The sequence below is a fragment of the Typha angustifolia genome, chromosome 7, assembly GCF_048772165.1.
Source record: "Typha angustifolia cultivar Huaian chromosome 7, ASM4877216v1, whole genome shotgun sequence".
Taxonomy (NCBI): Eukaryota; Viridiplantae; Streptophyta; class Magnoliopsida; order Poales; family Typhaceae; genus Typha; species Typha angustifolia.
Window position 1 is genome coordinate 13,617,348 of NC_133245.1, and position 18,331 is coordinate 13,635,678.

At 36.6% G+C, this 18,331-nt stretch overlaps 2 protein-coding genes across 5 annotated transcripts; both read left to right on the forward strand.

Moving 5' to 3' along the window:
• The first annotated feature begins 1,226 nt into the window (after window positions 1–1,226).
• Window positions 1,227–3,999, forward strand: LOC140763208 (cholesterol 16,22-dihydroxylase CYP90G4-like). The gene is made up of 8 exons (XM_073101292.1): window positions 1,227–1,516; window positions 1,615–1,942; window positions 2,453–2,605; window positions 2,707–2,952; window positions 3,084–3,176; window positions 3,260–3,338; window positions 3,437–3,543; window positions 3,732–3,999. Exons 1-8 carry the CDS (start codon window positions 1,296–1,298, stop codon window positions 3,945–3,947), a joined length of 1,443 nt encoding a protein of 480 aa, XP_072957393.1. The 5' UTR covers window positions 1,227–1,295; the 3' UTR covers window positions 3,948–3,999.
• Window positions 4,000–8,449: 4,450 nt separating this feature from the next.
• On the forward strand, window positions 8,450–18,271 carry LOC140762666 (casein kinase 1-like protein 10). 4 transcript variants are annotated; one of them, XR_012104742.1, is made up of 16 exons: window positions 8,450–9,160; window positions 9,282–9,322; window positions 9,791–9,860; window positions 9,955–10,103; window positions 10,245–10,340; window positions 11,028–11,098; window positions 14,904–14,965; window positions 15,113–15,176; window positions 15,304–15,388; window positions 15,533–15,659; window positions 15,746–15,819; window positions 15,905–15,968; window positions 16,047–16,180; window positions 16,981–17,126; window positions 17,211–17,267; window positions 17,569–17,642. XR_012104742.1 is itself a non-coding variant. In XM_073100559.1 (15 exons), exons 1-14 carry the CDS (start codon window positions 9,085–9,087, stop codon window positions 17,866–17,868), a joined length of 1,413 nt encoding a protein of 470 aa, XP_072956660.1. In that variant the 5' UTR covers window positions 8,450–9,084; the 3' UTR covers window positions 17,869–17,885; window positions 18,024–18,271. The 4 variants fall into 4 exon arrangements, 3 of the variants coding, with proteins under 3 accessions (XP_072956660.1, XP_072956659.1, XP_072956661.1); XM_073100559.1 differs by lacking the exons at window positions 16,981–17,126; window positions 17,211–17,267 and adding an exon at window positions 18,024–18,271 and having other exon boundaries at window positions 17,569–17,885; XM_073100558.1 differs by lacking the exons at window positions 16,981–17,126; window positions 17,211–17,267 and having other exon boundaries at window positions 17,569–18,271.
• Window positions 18,272–18,331: the final 60 nt, after the last annotated feature.

Genomic DNA, 18,331 nt, shown 5'->3' on the forward strand with positions numbered 1-18,331 from the left:
AAATTCAATAGCTATAATAATTAAAATAAGTTTCTACAAATAATTCTGAATAGTGCTCACAGTCCTTAGGGACAATATATAGCTAACTTTCAAACTAGATATGTTCATCCAAAAGATGCATCCCAAAAAACCTCAAATTTTATTCTTTTTATAAAAAAAAAATCATATTAAAAAAGAGAGAGAGAGAAAAAAAAGAAAGCTAATAATGAAAAGAAACCAACAACAAAACCCTTCTATTAAAAAAATAAAATAATAAAAGCAAAGAATTAAAATTCATGACTAAAAAGAATGTGCAATAATACATGCGATTTTTACATTGAAAACTCTAAATCTAGATAAAAATGGGGAATCCTAGAATCAAAATCATATTCTATTAGAAATATAATAAATTTTGAGCTGCTCTACCAAGCTGAGTGGTAAAACAAAAGAACTACGCTTGGCACCCCCTAATTTTATGACTTGGGCGCCCCCCTGTCTTAAAATTGCCTGGAGGAATTAAAAATCTATTTGGATTTCCAATAGGTGTGTGGGGCCCCGAACTTTATTACTTGGACCCCTATCTTAAATCACTCATCGGTCGGGCCTCTAGGCTGAAGAGAAAATTAGCGTTCTGTAATTCGAGAATTTCTTCTTTTTATTTTATTTTATTTAACAAACTCAATATCGACCACAAATAAAAGCAATAACGGAAAATATAAAGAATCCTCTTTGTGTGTCGTATAACTAAACAACATAAAAAACTATTATCAAGATATCTCTAATAAGTATGAGGATTATTAAGATAATGTTAATAATAACACACTAATTAACTAGATAAAATAATAAAATATTTTAGCACTAATTTTTAGGCTAGGGGGGGCCTTCGGGCGCACTACAGTCATTTAATCAACAACGCGAATATCCATAGCATTGACACGTCGGCAGTAGCACATTACTATATTTGCCATACATAGAAACTAGAAAGAAAAAAGATCAGGTATTATAGATGTACTCCCTTTTAAGACTTTTCTTGTTATTTAGAAAAAAGAAGAAGCACTCTTCAGGTTCCACTCGTTCATAACGAGTAAAACATATATATGTATATATATAATCACAACAGAGTAGTAAATTGTTGTTGGCAGTGAAACACGTGATAAAAGTAATAAACAAATCATCAAGCTGCACTGCACCTACTTGAACAACCACCACAATGTTCTGTTCTTAAATGAAATCTCTCTCTCTCTCTCTCTATATGTAGTAGCAATCTCCACAAATTAAAGACACAAACTAGAGAAAGAAATCAAAGAGAGGGAGAGATGTTGGATTTTACTAATTCCTTGGTGATAGGCTTCACCATTTTAGTAACTCCAGCTTTAGCCATTGTTCTGTTTGGGATCTTTAAGAGCTATGGAAGTAGAAGCCGCTCAAAGTTCCCACCAGGAGACAGGGGCCTGCCTTTCGTTGGCTGCGCTCTTTCTTTCTTCAAGCCTCACCCATGCAGTTGCCGTGGAGATTACTTGGAAAAGCATCTCTCCAAGTATGATTCGAAATAAGATTCCGACAGTTTTAAGATCGAACAAGAATACAAAAACTCACGTCGATATGTTTTATGGTTGATTTCTGTTTCTGTGGCAGGTACGGCAATATCTCGAGCGTAAACCTCTTCGGAGAGAAGATGGTGTTGTCGGCCGACCCCGAGCTGAACCGTTTCGTGCTGCAGAATGAGATGCGGTTGTTCAAACAACGGCTGCCGTCCCCGAAGATGCACAAGCTGGTCGGGGACTCGTCCTTGATCCTCATGATGGGGGAGACCCACCGGCAAAAGAGATCCGTACTTCTTAACTTCTTTGGCAAGATCAAGATGCAGGCATCTTTCATTGAGCATGTCGACGAGCTTGCGGCCAAGATGATCAGCTCTTGGAAGCATAAGAATGTCGTCCGTGTGGCCGACGAAACCAGCAAGGTAATTGACATGAAAATTTTAATTAATCATATATGCTTTATTTATTATGATACTACGTATATTGATTAACGAACTAATGTATATCATATTTTTAACAATTAACTTCCTGTTTTTAACTTACTTAATAAGTCTAATCTAGTCAATGGATCCATGATTGTAGTCTCCCTCTACAAAACATCACAGAAGTTGACTCTGTGGAGATTCTGTATTCTTCGATCATAGTTGAAGAGAAAAGAAATCGGCATTCAGGACAGTGTAAACGTTGACTTAGAAGAAGTTAATTTGTTTCTTCTTCCTTGACACTCAACTGACTACATAACTCCTTTTAACATCTTTTTATCTGAAGTATTATATAACTTGCCTTCATAACTTTTCTTTCAATGCTTTGTTATCACTCCCAAGACAGCGACGTCATTTCAGGATATACTACTTATTTGTTAAAAGCGATGTGGGAGTAGGATTGGAAGAACTAATTATACCTAATTAATATTGGGATTTTTTTATTGGCAGTACACTTTCGGCGTAGTAGCAACGAAAGCCTTGGGAGTTGATAATGACAAGCCTGAGACGGAGCAATTACGGAAAGACATCACGGCAATTCACCATGGGATTTTCGCACTTCCAATTTATTTCCCTGGTACTCTCTATTCCAAGGCCTTGAAGGTAAGAAAAGAATTAGGCATTAACCTTTTCTTGGGCTCTCCTAATGTCTGTAATTAAAACAACATTGCTGATTTGATTCATATCTTATGTGAACAACGTAGGCCAGGGTCAACGTTGGTAATACTATCAAGCAAATAATAGATGATAGAAAGGTGGACAAAAATAGAGACGAGGAGGAGGACAACGATCTTATTGACTATCTTATGAAAGACACTTCTTTTACATTGGAGATGATTCACGATACTGTACAAGGCTTCATTCTTGGAGGTCAAATTACTACATCATCTGCTATAGCCTTAGCCATCTACTTCCTCCACGGATCTCCGAAAGCAGTAGAACAAATGAGGGTAAAACATTTTATTGGTTTTTCTTTAGGGGTCATGTTTTAAATTTATGAAGTTTTGACGGTTAGTTAGGTTTGAAAGAAGAAACCTTACATAAATTAAATCTACTTATGTGAACATTGTTATGTCTACAGGAAGAGCGACTTCAAGCCATTAGATCAAAGAAGCAGGATGGTATGGAAAAATTGACTTGGGATGACTACAAGAAGATGGAATTCACTCAATCTGTATGCACTCTTAACACCAGAAATTTTATAGAGCAAGTAACGAAAGTGTCATTATCTAACTTCGATGGTAATTGATTATGAAGGTCATCAGCGAGGTACTGCGGCTCGGGAACGTTGCTCGTTTACTTCGAAAGACAGCATTGAAAGATATTGAGTACAAAGGTGTGAATTAGAGTTACTTCAGTCTTCTCCCCCTCCCCTCCATTTGATCGATGATTTGACTCATCAACTATGTGCAATTGCATGGTTATCATGTATAGGTTATGTTATTCCAGAGGGAACCACTGTCCTACTTCATCTTGCTGCAGTGCATTTGGATCCCTCTTCATTTGAAAACCCTGAGCATTTCAATCCATGGAGATGGCAGGTAAATTCTAACTATTATCTCTATACCTTTTTAGTGGTAAAGACTATAAATACTATAATTCATTAATTTTTCTAAAAATTTATAATTTATATATTCTCGCCACTCAAAAGTATTATGAAAAATAACAAAAAGAATCGAATAAAATAATTTCTTGTGAATATACATGTAATATCTACTTCTGTTTGTAGAGTTCAATGGATGTGACGAAAACCAAAATCCTTTTGCCCTTTGGTGGAGGTGTGAGACATTGCGTTGGCTGGGAGCTTGCAAGGATTGAGATAGCAGTATTTCTTCACCATCTCATCCTTAACTACAACTGGGAACTCATCGAGCCTGACGATCCTATTCCGTTCCCTCTTCCAAACTTTCCCAAAGGCCTGCCCATTAGGGTCCGACAGCGGTAGCATGCAACGGTCTAAACAAGATCTATTATATTGATCACTATTATGCATTCCACATCATGCATCAATGATTAGAGTGTTTTTATTATCCGGTATGAACTTGGCAGTGTGTTTAAATGTGAACTTTCTATTAGAATCCTTAGTTTCTTACCTGAATTTGCTAGTTTACATATTAATACATCTGAGGCCTCTAAGGTACTCTTGATGAAAAATGTACGGGATTTTTATATGTGCAGTTATGAACGTCTAAAATTTGTTGTGACATTCTCTAAAATATTATAATTGCCACTGAAATTACTAAACTATTTCAAAAATGGCATTCCATCAATTAGATGCTATTCTTTCCTGCCTTCATTTTCATATGGGCATTCGGTTTGAAATACAAATCAAGCTATAGAGCTAAGAGGATAAAGGAGATTTTATACTAATTAGTTCTTAAATTAGTCAGAGTGGAGTAAGAAAACCTTGTTATTTTGGATGTTGTTTTAGAGAGATGAACATATTTAAATTAAACTGCCACATGATTTTTTAATTAACACTGTAATATATTGCAAAGTTGAGCTCACATGCCTGTGAAGCCTTATCTATACCCCCCTCTTTTTTCTTCTTCTCTCTCTTTTTCCCCTCCCTCATTTTGCAGGCCTAATTTTCTTTCCCCTTCTTCTCACCGCAAGAGGCGTCGACCCCATAATTTATATCATTGATGTTTTCTCTACAATCATTGTAAGCTAATTTTAGTTTAGTGGTATTGTTAGTTTGTTTTCCCTTTTTCTTTCTTCCTTTCAATTATGTTAATTAGTCGGCCAATGACCTCATGTCTCCCCCACATTGGCCCCGGTAGCTCCCCTCGTCATCCTGTTGCCTATGGTAGTTTTCATCTGCCATTTCTCCCCTTGGTTGAGATTACTCATGGTAGCATTTTCTCATTGACCTTCAAGGCCTTTTTTTGCCAATAGTCGTCCCCATCTCCTCTTCCAATCTGATAAGTAACATTTCCCTTTGCAAAACGAGGCTTCTAATGTCGCCCTTGGGTGCCTTCATGACAAGGTTCATTGGGCGAGCCAACCCCATACTCGTCGACCATGGAGTGGGGCTTGATCATCACTACTAGTGTTTGGGACCATTGACAAATAACTCCTTATTTTTATAGCGTTGAACTATTTTTCATCGAGGTGAACTCCCTATTTCATCTTCGGGCAGGATAACCATACTAAACAATTACAAAACTTGACAGGAGCTATCATAGGCTATGATAAATCATCAAGGTTACGTCTAGTACACAAATAAAAATATAATCTTAGCACCTTTGTTTATACAATCATAGCATAATATAATGAGATACAAATATAAAATATCAATACAACTCATTCCCACATAAACTACAATCATTATCTAATATAATGATATAAAAGTATAAAATATCAATACAACTCATTCTCACATAAACTATCCTCTATACTACCTCACTTCTAACCAACCTCATTTTTGCTCTAAAATGTATCATCATGATATCTCAAATAGTCATCGGGTACCACATATTTGAGGGCTAAAAAAAAATAAAGAGAATGATGAGCTAAAAGCTCACCAAATAAATCTTACCTCAAATGAAAAATGTTAAATAGAGAGTAAATTTTATACTAGATAATATAAATAAAAAAAAGAGTATTATATCATGAACGTGCATGTTATAACATCCCGTAAGAAAAAAAAAAATCAAGCGCATAAGCCTTCTTCTCCCATATGTCTTTCTTTTCTCCTCTTTTCTCTTTCCTCACCTTATAGCGTACTCTTTCCTATTTTTCTTCTTGTCGCACCAGAGAGTTGTCAAAGGATGCCGACCCTATGGATTGACATGTCAGAGTGTCCTCTTCAATTAAGTTTGTTTAATTTTAGTTTAGTTAGGTATTATTATTTTTCCACCCATGTCCTCCTCCTCTTAGTATTGTCGGATAATCTAACCGACACGCGGCCTTATGTCTTTCCAAGCTAGTTCGATGCGATCTGGGTCAAATCAAATCACATCATGGGGGCATTGGCTCAATGGATCGAGTCTAGTTATCTTATTTAGTTTAGTCAGAGTCTCAGTAAGTTGAGATTTTATTTAATTAGCTAAATCTAGCTCCGCGTAGTTTCGATAAAATATTCTTAGAATATTCTACAGATATTCAAATAATATCAAATTAATTAAATAACATCCAAATCTACAACTTTGATATTCACGCTTCTCCAGATTCAAAATCTATCTATAGCGAAACAAATGATTAATTCGAGAAGATAAGAAAATTGATTTAATTAACATTGTTTAGGACTTTTTGATTTAATATATATAAATAGAGACTTATGACTTATATCTTAGGCATGCTTGGAATGAAAGATTAATTGGCTTTTGCCTTAGCATCTCTCTCAACTAGGCCACTGGTATCTACATCTCTCTCCTCCTCTTTTACCAACTAGCGCCACCTCTTCCGTTGGCACGGTCTCATCTAGCTTCTAGTCTCCCTCTTCCGCCAATCCCCTTAGTCCCGTAGGGCAGGCCTACTTCTCCCATTTCGTCTCTCTATCTTAACCATCTCTACCTCTCGTACGATTTTTACCATAATTGTAGACCAATTATAGCCTTCAATTATCTATCGCATCTGTATCCACAAGCCACCACTACTATCATCCCTACCGGTGCCACCCCATCACTGCTGGCTTACCACCACCATACCTCACCTTGGAATTCATGTCTCCACCCACGGATTCTAAATCCCATGCAGACTTAAATATCCTAGAACCGCTATGAACCGAATGAAGCCATTTCATAACACAGTCCTAAAAGTTTGTTGTCATCTTGTTGATGGTGCTCTTCGTGGGCTGACTTATCATCCCGACTATTTAATTTCTATTTTTATTTGCTTTAAATCAATCATAACTAGTGGAGCGAAAGTTTGAGGCAAATTATTTTAATTACTTATAATAACGCGTTAGGCCTTAGTATAGCTATGCTAGCTCTACCTGATTAATTAATATACGAATTCTTAGATGACCTACCCAACATATATTGAATATTAGTAAGATTATCTAATTAGTTAGTATTTGAAATATTATGCTTATGTTTTATTATTAGAATTTTTATAAATCACACTCTATATTTTACCTATTTTATGATGCATACCCCCATCTTTAAAGATTTTGTAACCCAACCCCTTATTTTCCTCTATAATTCACATTAACATTAACTTAGACGATATTAGAAGAAATATTTCGTTACAATATATAAAATAATTTATAAATATCTAAATAATTTATGTCTTTTTTTATTCTCCTTTTCTCTTCCCAAAAAAGAAGAAGAAAAAGACGAGGAAGATGAGGGGAGAGAGGAAGATGATGAAAAGTGGTAGAGCCGACGACGACGACGATGGTTACGACGGAGGAGGTAGGTGGGGAAAATGGTGGAGGGATATAGAAATAAGAGAAAACGGTGAGAGTATTTTAGTAAGGTCGATGTTAATCAAAATAATGTCAGGGTGTTTAATAAAAAATTTACGCGAAATGGACTTTTTATAACTTACATCATATATTTTATCTATTTTGTGATTTTTATTTTGTTATTAAGAATTTTATAATCTGACCTACATTTTTTCTTACAATTCTAATTTAACACCTTAAGTTAATTTAAACAGTACTAAAAAATAAATATTTTATTATAATATAAAAAATAATTTATAAATACTTAAATTATTCCTATCTTCTTCGTCCTCCTTTTTTCTTTCTAAAATTTTAATCAACGAGGAATTGAGTGATGAACTATGTGCAATTGTGTAATTATCATATATAGGTTATGTTATCCTAGAGGGAACCACCGTTCTAGTTCATATTGCCGCCGTGCATTTTGACCCCTCCTTGTTCGAAAAATAATAATTTTTATAATTTATATATTCTAATATTCTCTAGAATTTGAGATGAAGTTGATATCATATTAATTCACCAATTATTTTAAAATCTTTAAGGTGCTAGAGAATAATACCTTTTACATTTAATATATTCTAACATTCTCGAGAATTTAAATTCAAGACCTCTGCCATGTCACCTTATTAAGCTCACCACTCTAAAAATTTTATCCTTTATAACAAGATATTCAAAAGTATTATGAAAACAACAAAAAGAATATAACAAAAATATGTTCTTATATTTCTATGTGAATATATATATATATATGTTTGAATTTTTTTTATAAAATTACGAAAAAATATATTCCACGTGTGAAATATATGGTTTGAGCTCTAATGGATGGCCCAAGAGCTACAGACGGGTTTGGGTCGAGCCGGGCCCAAAATGATCTCAGGGCCGCGTTTAAAACCAATTGTTGAGTCCACGGGCTCTATGGGCAGCCTTAACCGACCACCCATTAACCCATCTGATCCATCAATAAAGTATTCGTAAAAAGAAATCCCACCGTCCACTTTGTTTATTAGTGTAGGAGAGAATCAACTCTCTATATAATTCCTCCTAACCATATGGTCCATATCCTCTTTCCTCACTCCACCTACTCCCTCCTTTTCCGCCACCCTCCTCTCCCCTTTCTCTCCTTTTCATCCGTCAACCCCCCTCTACGGAAAGAGGTAAGAAAAGAAAAAAAAAGACAAGAAAAGGAGGAAAGAGGAAGCAAAAAGAAAAAGAAATAAATTCCTTACATCGTCCCCAAATTTCTCATCCGACTCCTCTCCGAGCAATCCGCAGCATCCGATTGGAAGAGCCGATCTACCATTCTCTGCGAATCCGACCTCGTGTGGCGGCCTCGATCCGGGAGTAGAGGTCTGGATTTCGTGGTGGAATTGGGGATCCTCAGTTCCAGGTTCAGAATGTGCTTTGATTCCGCGCCAAATTGGATTTATTAGTAGGTTTTGGCGTTCGATTTGTGGAAATTGGTGGTGTTTGGGGTTGGACGGAGGCATCGGGTTACGATTATTATGGTAATATATGAAGAGGCTAAGAGAATCGTCTTTCTGATGGAAGCGTAGGGTTCTTGAAGGGATTATGTGGGGGATTTAGGCTAAGGGTTACTAGGGTTTCGTTGTCTAAATCCACGGTTAACTTGATATATGTCCGGGAATTTTTGTTGTTCTTGTTCGAATCTCGTATCCTAATTTAGACTATCATGGATCATGTCATTGGGGGGAAGTTTAAGCTCGGAAGGAAGATAGGCAGTGGATCCTTTGGGGAGCTTTATCTTGGTATGAGAAATTGTAAATACTTTAAATAGTGATTTGCTTGCTTGGTTGACTTCTATGTCTTTATTCTTCTAGTTCTATATATTTATTGTAAATCGATGATCGTGACGTGTTTTGATTTCAGGTGTTAACATACAAACTGGGGAGGAAGTAGCAATCAAGTTGGTATGTGCCAAGGAACTCCTGCAATATGTTATCTTGATTATACTTTTATCATGTTTCTTGGGTTAATGTGGCAAGAATCTTTTATATGCTAGTTCATTAGACAACGTAGTGGCTATTATGGTTTGAAACTATTCTCATTTATGCAAAGTTTCAAATATAATACTTGTTCAAGACCACATTTCTTTTTTGGTAATTAAAGCGAAATAGCATCTCCCTAGCCTTGACTGGGGTAGATGAGACATCAGGTTGGCTTTTCTCATCCACATTTAGCAAGATTAGATATGCCAGTTATCATCTTTGATATTTTTGGTCTACGATGCAATGAAGTTCCATGTTTTAATGGATTATTTATCATAGTAGTTAGACATATCATTCAGATGCCTTCTGCCTTTGGCCTGAAATAATTTTCTTATAAGAAATTTATTTAATAATTCTTTCTGTTGTTGTTGTTGTTGTTGTTGTTGTTAGGAATCTGTTAAGACAAAGCATCCTCAGCTTCAGTATGAGTCAAAAGTGTATATGCTTTTGCAGGGCGGAAGTGAGCTATTATTTTATTAAAGCTTGATTGCTTTTTTTTTTTTTAAAATGTAGTCACCTTGCTGATTCCTTTGTCGTATTCTTGTAAAATAAAGCTGGAGTTCCACATCTAAAGTGGTTTGGCATTGAAGGAGAGTACAATGTCATGGCCATTGATCTTCTTGGTCCAAGCTTGGAGGACTTGTTCAATTACTGCAATAGGAAGTTCTCTTTGAAGACAGTACTTATGCTTGCAGATCAGTTGGTATGTCCCTTGTTTAACAAAATTATACAACATCTTAATAAGGAAAAGAAAATTCAACTTGATTTATTCTACTTTTACTGGCTAATGTGCATTAAGTAAGTTCGACTGCTCACAACGTTTCTCTTTGATGTTTATGCATAGATTAACCGAGTAGAGTATATGCATTCAAGGGGATTTCTTCATCGTGATATCAAGCCAGATAACTTCCTGATGGGTTTAGGCCGTAAAGCAAATCAGGTTCTTAACTTATTTCATGCTTCTTTTGTATCGTTTTAATGCATAAAAGATGAAGTCCTTTGTAATGAAACTGTAGGCATTTGATTACTTCTTGTGTTCATCCTTTTGTTTTCCCAATGCTGGAATATCTTTATTCTTTTGAAATTTTATTCCTGGGAGGTTCACTCTCTAGGAAAACAGGTGATGATCATTAACTGTTGATTCTTAATTTCTTGCTATTTTCTTTGTCATGATTTGCAGGCTGTTAAAGAAATAGAGATTCTGGATCTTTGGGATAGTAAATAGTAATGCTTCATTCAACACTAGTCATCTTTACTTGTAGGACGACCATAAGTTGAAACCTAATACTCCTTTATCTAAGTTTAGGTAAATGCTAATATAGTTATGATTTCAGCAGGTATGGCAGGATTTAAACAATCATTTGGAGTCTGTTAACATAAAAATGTATCATACTGGTTTAGTGGATTAACTTATGACTTCTTGGATATAACTACATGGTTTACTAAGTTCATAGATGTGCTGATGTATAAGTTATACACACACACACACACACACTTGTAGTCACTAGTCAGACATGCATTTGATTAATTCTTCAGGACAGTTGGATACTCACGTTTCAGTGTGTCTAATACTCGATATGTGGAAAGATAATCAGCAGTTAAGTTAAAATTTTACTCTTCTTGGCAGGTTTATATCATTGATTATGGTCTTGCAAAGAAGTTTAGAGACCTTCAAACTCATAAGCACATACCATACAGGTGATCTATGAGTTCCTTTCATAAATTTTAGGCAAAAAATGTCTTTATATGTGCATGATATATTTATTACTTCATTACCAGTGACTTTTTATAGTTTAAGTTGATATTGGTTGTCTCACTCAATTACCATTTCTTTATTCAATTTTTCATATTAGAAAGAAATTGATTTTGAATATTGGAAAAATGGATTGGTTGCAAATTCTCTTTTATTGTAATAGTGAACAAGTTATAAATATTTTATATAAGAGAACTGTACCTAGAAGGTGCTTTCCAAATATTGTTGCTGGATTTAACTTGGAGAGACACATTAATGTTACTAGACAGTAGACATTTAGTAGCAGTGGAGGATGCAGCAAATGAGTTGATTAAGTTATTGTAATTTTCTCATCATTTTCTCCTTGCACAAAAAGGAAAGAACCTAGCTGAAGTTGGTTTGATATTTATAGTTTAACATAGCGACTGAAAGAGATAAGTCATCTTACTTCGAGTGGCCAATTGAATAGAGCTCTCGTGCTCTCAATATTTCATCATCATAGTTGAATGTTGGTAAGTTACTTCACTTGAGTGTTACACTAGATATTTGAAAATAGTCCAAGGTACTAGCTAATCAGTTTAGTCAACAATCACTAGTGGTTCTTTGGTTTAAAGGCATTAAACCATTTGCCAGTAACTAATGTAGGATGATGATAGGAGAAAAATAAAATAACAAATCTGTGGAATCCACCTACAGGATATTAGAATCCACTAATGAAAAACAAACCCACGAAATCCACCAATTGGGTGTTGAATCTACCAAGGTGACAAGCTAGATGATCTCAAATCTCAAAATATTTATTAATCTCGAATAAGAAGATAACAAGCATTTACATAGGCAAACCCTAAAGATGAAAATGACTAAAATACCCTAACGTAAAAAGACTAAACTCTCCTCAAAATTAAAATTCATCTTTCATGATGTTTGATTGATGATTTGGTTCTGTTGTTTGCACCAACTCTCTTAGTGTAGGAGAAACTCATCTCAGTCAATTGGGATTGCGGATTGCAGGGGACTCTAATAGTGCTTTAATATGCATGTACAATGTGTTGTAGCTTATCATGAGTAATCCACATGCTACATGTGATGGCGGCGACAGTGAGGCAATAGTGAAGATAGAGGCGATGGCGATGATGAGGTGACGGTGGCGATGCGGACGAGGAGGAGGATGAGATGTGGTTAGAAATGGCGGTAGCAGATGCCTCGGAGAAGACATGACGAGGTTGTCGAGAAAGCTCGCCATGGCAATGAGTCAGAGGCGGTGGTGGCTAGTTTGTAGGTTTTTGTCTCGGGCTAGAGGAAGAAGATGAAGGCTGTTTGGGTTTAGGTGAACATGTGAGATGCATTTATGTGAGTACATGAGGGTGGTGAGGTGAACACATGATATGGATTTGGGTGTTCGAGTAGTGTTCACTAGGAATTTGAATGGGGTGGAGGGTAAGTTGAGATTCAAAAGTTGAGTGGGGTGAGTCGAAATTCAAAATTGAGTGACTTTGGATAATTATGGTCAGCTAAGATTTGAGGAGAGGATTACGGGGAAAAAAGATAATGGAGGTGGAGGTTGTTGGGACTGATAAGGAAAAAAAAATGCTAAATATGTTAAGATACTATTAAAAAAAAATCTCCTAATTCAGAACTTTTGAGATAGAGGAATGAAATTCGAAACTCAAAATTTTCCCTAATAACGTATTATTTTTGTTTTTTTTAATTAATTAATTTTGTATTTTCTGCTTAACTACGGCGGAGAAGATGGTGCAATAATTGGTGGGGATGACAACAGAAGAACCGGAAAGGATGGTCGTCAAATCTCATTTTGTGGTTCATCAGTGACAACGAGATCTTGTTGTTCGACGACGACGCTCGTTGCATGTGGCTCGACGATTGCAATGATCAAAAGAGAAGTAGCAGGACCTTTAGGCTTGATACCAAAATTGATGTAAGAGTGATAAAAGAACAAAATAGCAAATCCACAGAGTGCACTTATGTGGTGTTGGAATTTACCAATGAGAAACAAACCTGCGGAATCCACCAATGGGTTATTGAAATCCACCAATGTAACAAAATGGATGATTTCAAATCTCAAAATATTCATTAACCTTGAATAAGAAGATAATAAGCCTTTATATAGGTGAACCTTAAAAAAGTAAAAAAGACTAAAATACCCTAACATAGAAGACTAAGCTGCCTTCAAAATCAAAGTCCCTCTCTCATGATGTCTGACCAATGATCTGGGTTTGCTGTCTGCACTAGCAGCTGTATTTTTTCTAAACTTGGCAGCACTATAATACCATACCAGTTCTCTATTTTCCACACCATTTGCAAGGAATTTATTTACCATAGTCCTATGTTTCATCAGTTAATGTTGATCATCATTATATCTACATAGTATTGGAGGCAAGGATGCTTGTGGGTAGTAGGTTCATCTTGCTAGATGTATTGATGCTATAGAGCAATCTTCTTTGGAAAGAAGTATTAAAAGTTGTCAGATGAGTTAGTAATGTAACGTACATCATCCATGATTAAGAAATCTTGTCAGTAGTTGGACATCTGTGCCAATTTGCCAATAGTTTTCTGATTTTACCAAGGATGTGTCTGCTGTTGGTTTCTACTGTACTAGGAAGGAAAAGAAGGAAAATCCTCCTTTCCTGGGCTTCTTATTGTGATAGTACTTCTGTTCTCCTGCACAAGCCTTCTGGCTGCCTGCATTAATACAACTCCATGGGGGGGATGCTTGTTAGGCCAGTAGGTAGCACCTTCTATCCTCGGAGTCCTTGTCTTCATTATCATGGATGGACATACCAAACGAGGATGCACATCATCTCCCTACCACAAAGTGATGTCGGTGCAAGTATGGCTAAGCACTATCTATCTTGTCTCTTGGATGTGCTCGTACTCATTGTAGGCTGATGACACAGACATACCACAAAGGACAATGGTACCTCATGCTGAAGAGGACTGAGCAGTGACAATCTGTATCAATCAGCACTCTTGACAATGTGGATGAATTGAAAGTGATAGAAGAAGAATTTGAGGGAGTAAACCCCCTGGTTTTTTGGTGCATCAAAAAACCCAAAAGGGTGCACCCAGTTTCATTGAACATCATGGACACCATTCAAGGGCATTCATTCACTAATGCAGTATAGGTTGTGTGCCATCATTTTCAAGGGCACATACATTCCTGATTTTGCAAGCTCCGAAGATGGGCCAAAGTAGGGACATTGACAACCTAGGTGGGCAGGCCGACTATTAGTAGACACGACGACCATCATTCAAGGGCATTTACATGCTGGGCAACAGATTATTGGTGCTATGTTTTGCAATGGCACAAACATCTGTGAGGTCGCAAGCTCTGAGGGTCTTTAACATCTCACTTGGGACATCCTTTTACTGTATTCAAGTTTTGATTTTATGGAGATTAAAGCTTTTTCTGCATGAGTATCATATTGATTTGTTATGTGTGCATCTGCAAAAGACAGAGTACCTTTTGGCTCATTTTGTCATAGTCTGAAAAGTATCGTATTCATAAATTACATATATCAAGCATGTGCACACATTTATCCATGTTTGATTTATTTCCAGTTACTTTCACATGTATAAGATTTTGGGCTTTCTACTTTCTCTTTGTTTGGATCTTGTGCTTTTGGTAGCAAAATCTGAGATTAGGCCTGTCAAGATTCCAAAATGCATGTACTTCTTGTCAAGGGCAATAAAGTTTGGGCTGCTAGACGTGTCGGTGAATACCCTGAACACTAATGAGGTCTCTTTTTACAGGGAGAACAAAAATCTCACAGGAACAGCACGGTATGCTAGTGTTAATACTCACCTTGGAGTTGGTGAGTGTCACTTCTTGTAAATCTTAACTGCTGTTTGCTCTTAAGTTTTAATATGATATCTAAACAGATTTCAGATTGGCCTTAGTGTGTCTTCTATTTTATCTTCTAAATACTTGGTGTTTTTACACCTGCTTTATTTGCTTGCAGAACAAAGCAGGCGAGATGATCTAGAATCACTTGGTTATGTCCTCATGTATTTCTTAAGAGGAAGGTTAGATTTATGATAAGAATACTGCTTTTCTGGTACACAGATTTTGCTTTAGAATGGTGGAGGAACCCTGCATGGCTAGGGTTGCATCATTCTGACTCATATTTGACTTATGTTGGTGTTCTCTCAGCCTTCCTTGGCAGGGTTTAAAAGCTGGCACCAAAAAGCAGAAGTATGATAAGATTAGTGAAAAGAAAATGCTTACTCCAGTTGAGGTAACCTGGAGTTTTTTTATATGTAGTCTACATTACTTTTAGCCAAAAAGACACTCAAGAAATTAACTACTTAAATATACTTATTTGAGTAGATTCTAAGATGTATGGATGAGTTACATATATGTTTTGTGATATTATGATCAGATGCTGTGCAAATCATATCCATCAGAATTTGTTTCATATTTCCACTATTGTCGGTCACTGCGGTTTGAAGACAAGCCTGATTACTCCTATTTGAAGAGACTTTTCCGTGATTTATTTATTCGGGAAGGTACATTCAAATAATCTGTTTTGACTTACCCTTTTCTATCTTGGTCTTCTACGCCAAACATGGCTCCTGACAGAGGAATTTTGCAGGTTATCAATTTGATTATGTATTTGACTGGACCATACTGAAGTATCCTCAGATTGGCGCCAATACCAGACTGCGAGTATATGTTATTATAATTCTTGTGTTGTTTTTTAAGTTGACATGTTCTTGTAAGTGCTAATACTAGTTAATTTTCTTCTGACCAGCAACCTAGTGGGAGAACAAGTGGAGCTGCTGGGCCATCTGCAGAAAAGGCAGAAAAACCTTCAGGTTTGTTTCTTGGAAGATTATTTAATGGGAGAAAGCAACATGGTGTGTTGAGAACTTAAGTTGCTTCTGTTTTGACAGTGGGGCAAGAGATCCGTGACAGATTCTCTGGTGCAGTTGAAGCATTTGCAAGGAGAAATGCACCAGGTTCTGGTCATCATGGAGAACATTCAAAACACAAAATGTTAGAAGAACAGTTATTTTCTTCTAAAGAGGTTGGAGCCATGGTCTCTTTAATTTTTATGGTTACAGTTGTTTGTTATGTCTAGTTTGTGCTATTCCTCATAACTGATACTTAAATTTTACATATGCAGTATTAACAGTCAAATTATCATATCATCATATCTTAGGTTAAAGTTGCAGTGCTGTCAGTACCTGAAACATATGTGCCACTTATGTTGGTAGATATTAGATAATCTTTTCGTTTTCTTTTTTTCTCGCTCTCTTTCATGTCTGTGTTGTGCTGATCTGGGATGGCTGGGTGAGTTTCGGGGTGCAGGTAGAGAGAAGCCAGTGAGGTGTTGCAAGCTGCAAAGTACCTCATTCCCCATCTTACTGCCATAATCTATATTGACAGTTCTCTCAGAATTTTTGTTCTTATTTCAAAGAACGTAAATTTGTGGTGGAATTTGAGTTTTAAGGAGGCCAAAAATGCAGTAGCTAATATGAATTGGAATAATTGCCCTTCATTTATCACTTTAAAGGCACCAAAAATAAAAGGACCTAAGATCATTTGACCAGTGTAATCTAATAATAGGACTATGTAACTGCATAACTCCTTGTACTAGGGGAAGAAGTTCACAGCAGTGTAGACATTGTTTTATATATCTGTTTATTTTGACAAACCCACAAATTGTCGTTAGTAATTTGATTTCCACTAGCCATGTAAGAGATTTTTTTTTGTGACTCAATTGCCATGTTCTTGGGTGTTGGGTGTTGTTTGTCCAATATGTGGCCAAGAGTGCGATAAAATTTATCTATCTACTCTTTTCATCTATTGTCCTTTCTGTCGCAGAGGAATGCACATTCCCAGAACATTAGCTTGTTGCATTGGTCAGGTAGCGGGGAGCAATTTATTCTTATGTGTTGAAGTTTGGAGGCTAAGATGCAAAACCTGCATGATGATTTTGCACTAACACTATACCTTAGAAAGACATCAATGTAACTAAATCTTTTAGGACAATTTCTTCTTAAATGCAATTTACTGTTTTAGTAAGAACTGAGCGTTGCATGCACCTTCTGCAGTCTATTCCAGTTGTGGGACTCCACTGTTGTAGGACTGGTGCTTGCATCTTCCTGAAGGTTTGAAAATTTTGGATGGGTTATATTCTTCAACGACAGACCCTTATGTGTCCCAACAAATTGGGGCTGGGCTATGCCCTTTTACTCCACTTAGCTGCATATTAAATAGTTCTTTTTGTAAAGAATCAGTTGCAATAGGTGCAGGTGGTCGCTTTTGATGTGCATATTCTGTAACTTGAACTTAATTATTAGCTTGTATTGCTAGTTGGTTTGTGCAACCTATATTGTTAGATGATCATGATGCTTGGTATTTTGGTGATTGCACTTGTATTTCTAATCCTCTATTTTCTTGATCTGTTAGGTTGTCAACTCAGAGAGAACACGTGCATCCTCCTCTCGAAATGGGAGCACTTCTAAAAGGGCTGTCTTATCAACCGGCAGGCCTGGTTCATCTGGAGATTTTAGCGACCAGATTCGGACAAGCCGACTGGTTTCAAGTAGCAGCACCCGTCCATCAACGGGCCAAAGGCTTCATCACTCTGGGGGGATCGAGATGCGGTCGTCTTCGTTATCGAGAACTGCAGCAGGGAGGAGTAATCGCGATGACCCCACTATCCGAAGCTTTGAGCACCTCTCTATCAGTGCTGAGAGGAGGAAATGAGGAAATGAAGCTGGATGGTAACAAACAGCTTCTGCTCTCCAAGGGGACTAGTATTCTTTCTGTTTCCTTCTGACAAATCTTATGAGCAGCCTATTCCATAATTCTTTTTCTTAGGGTGGTGAGATCTGAATATTGAGCAAATATATTTCTTCCAGGTCCTGGTTACTTCACTGCCTAAGCCCTTGATATTTACACGCTAGCAAGGCGCTCGGGAGCAGTTTAAGTGATTGCGATGACCATTTCTTTCTTATTATAAATGGTTAAAGGAGCAATTTTAACCTCATTCTGAGGCTCCTTGGCCGGCATGTTGTGTTTTAGTACAAACGATGTGAAATGTTCTCTTGGACAACTGTTTATATGAAACTAACTTTGTTCAAATAAAAACCTGATGTTCCACGATCAATTCATCCATCTTGAATTATCTAAAATTGAGATGCCGGATCCTCTCTTTTCTGCATGAGAT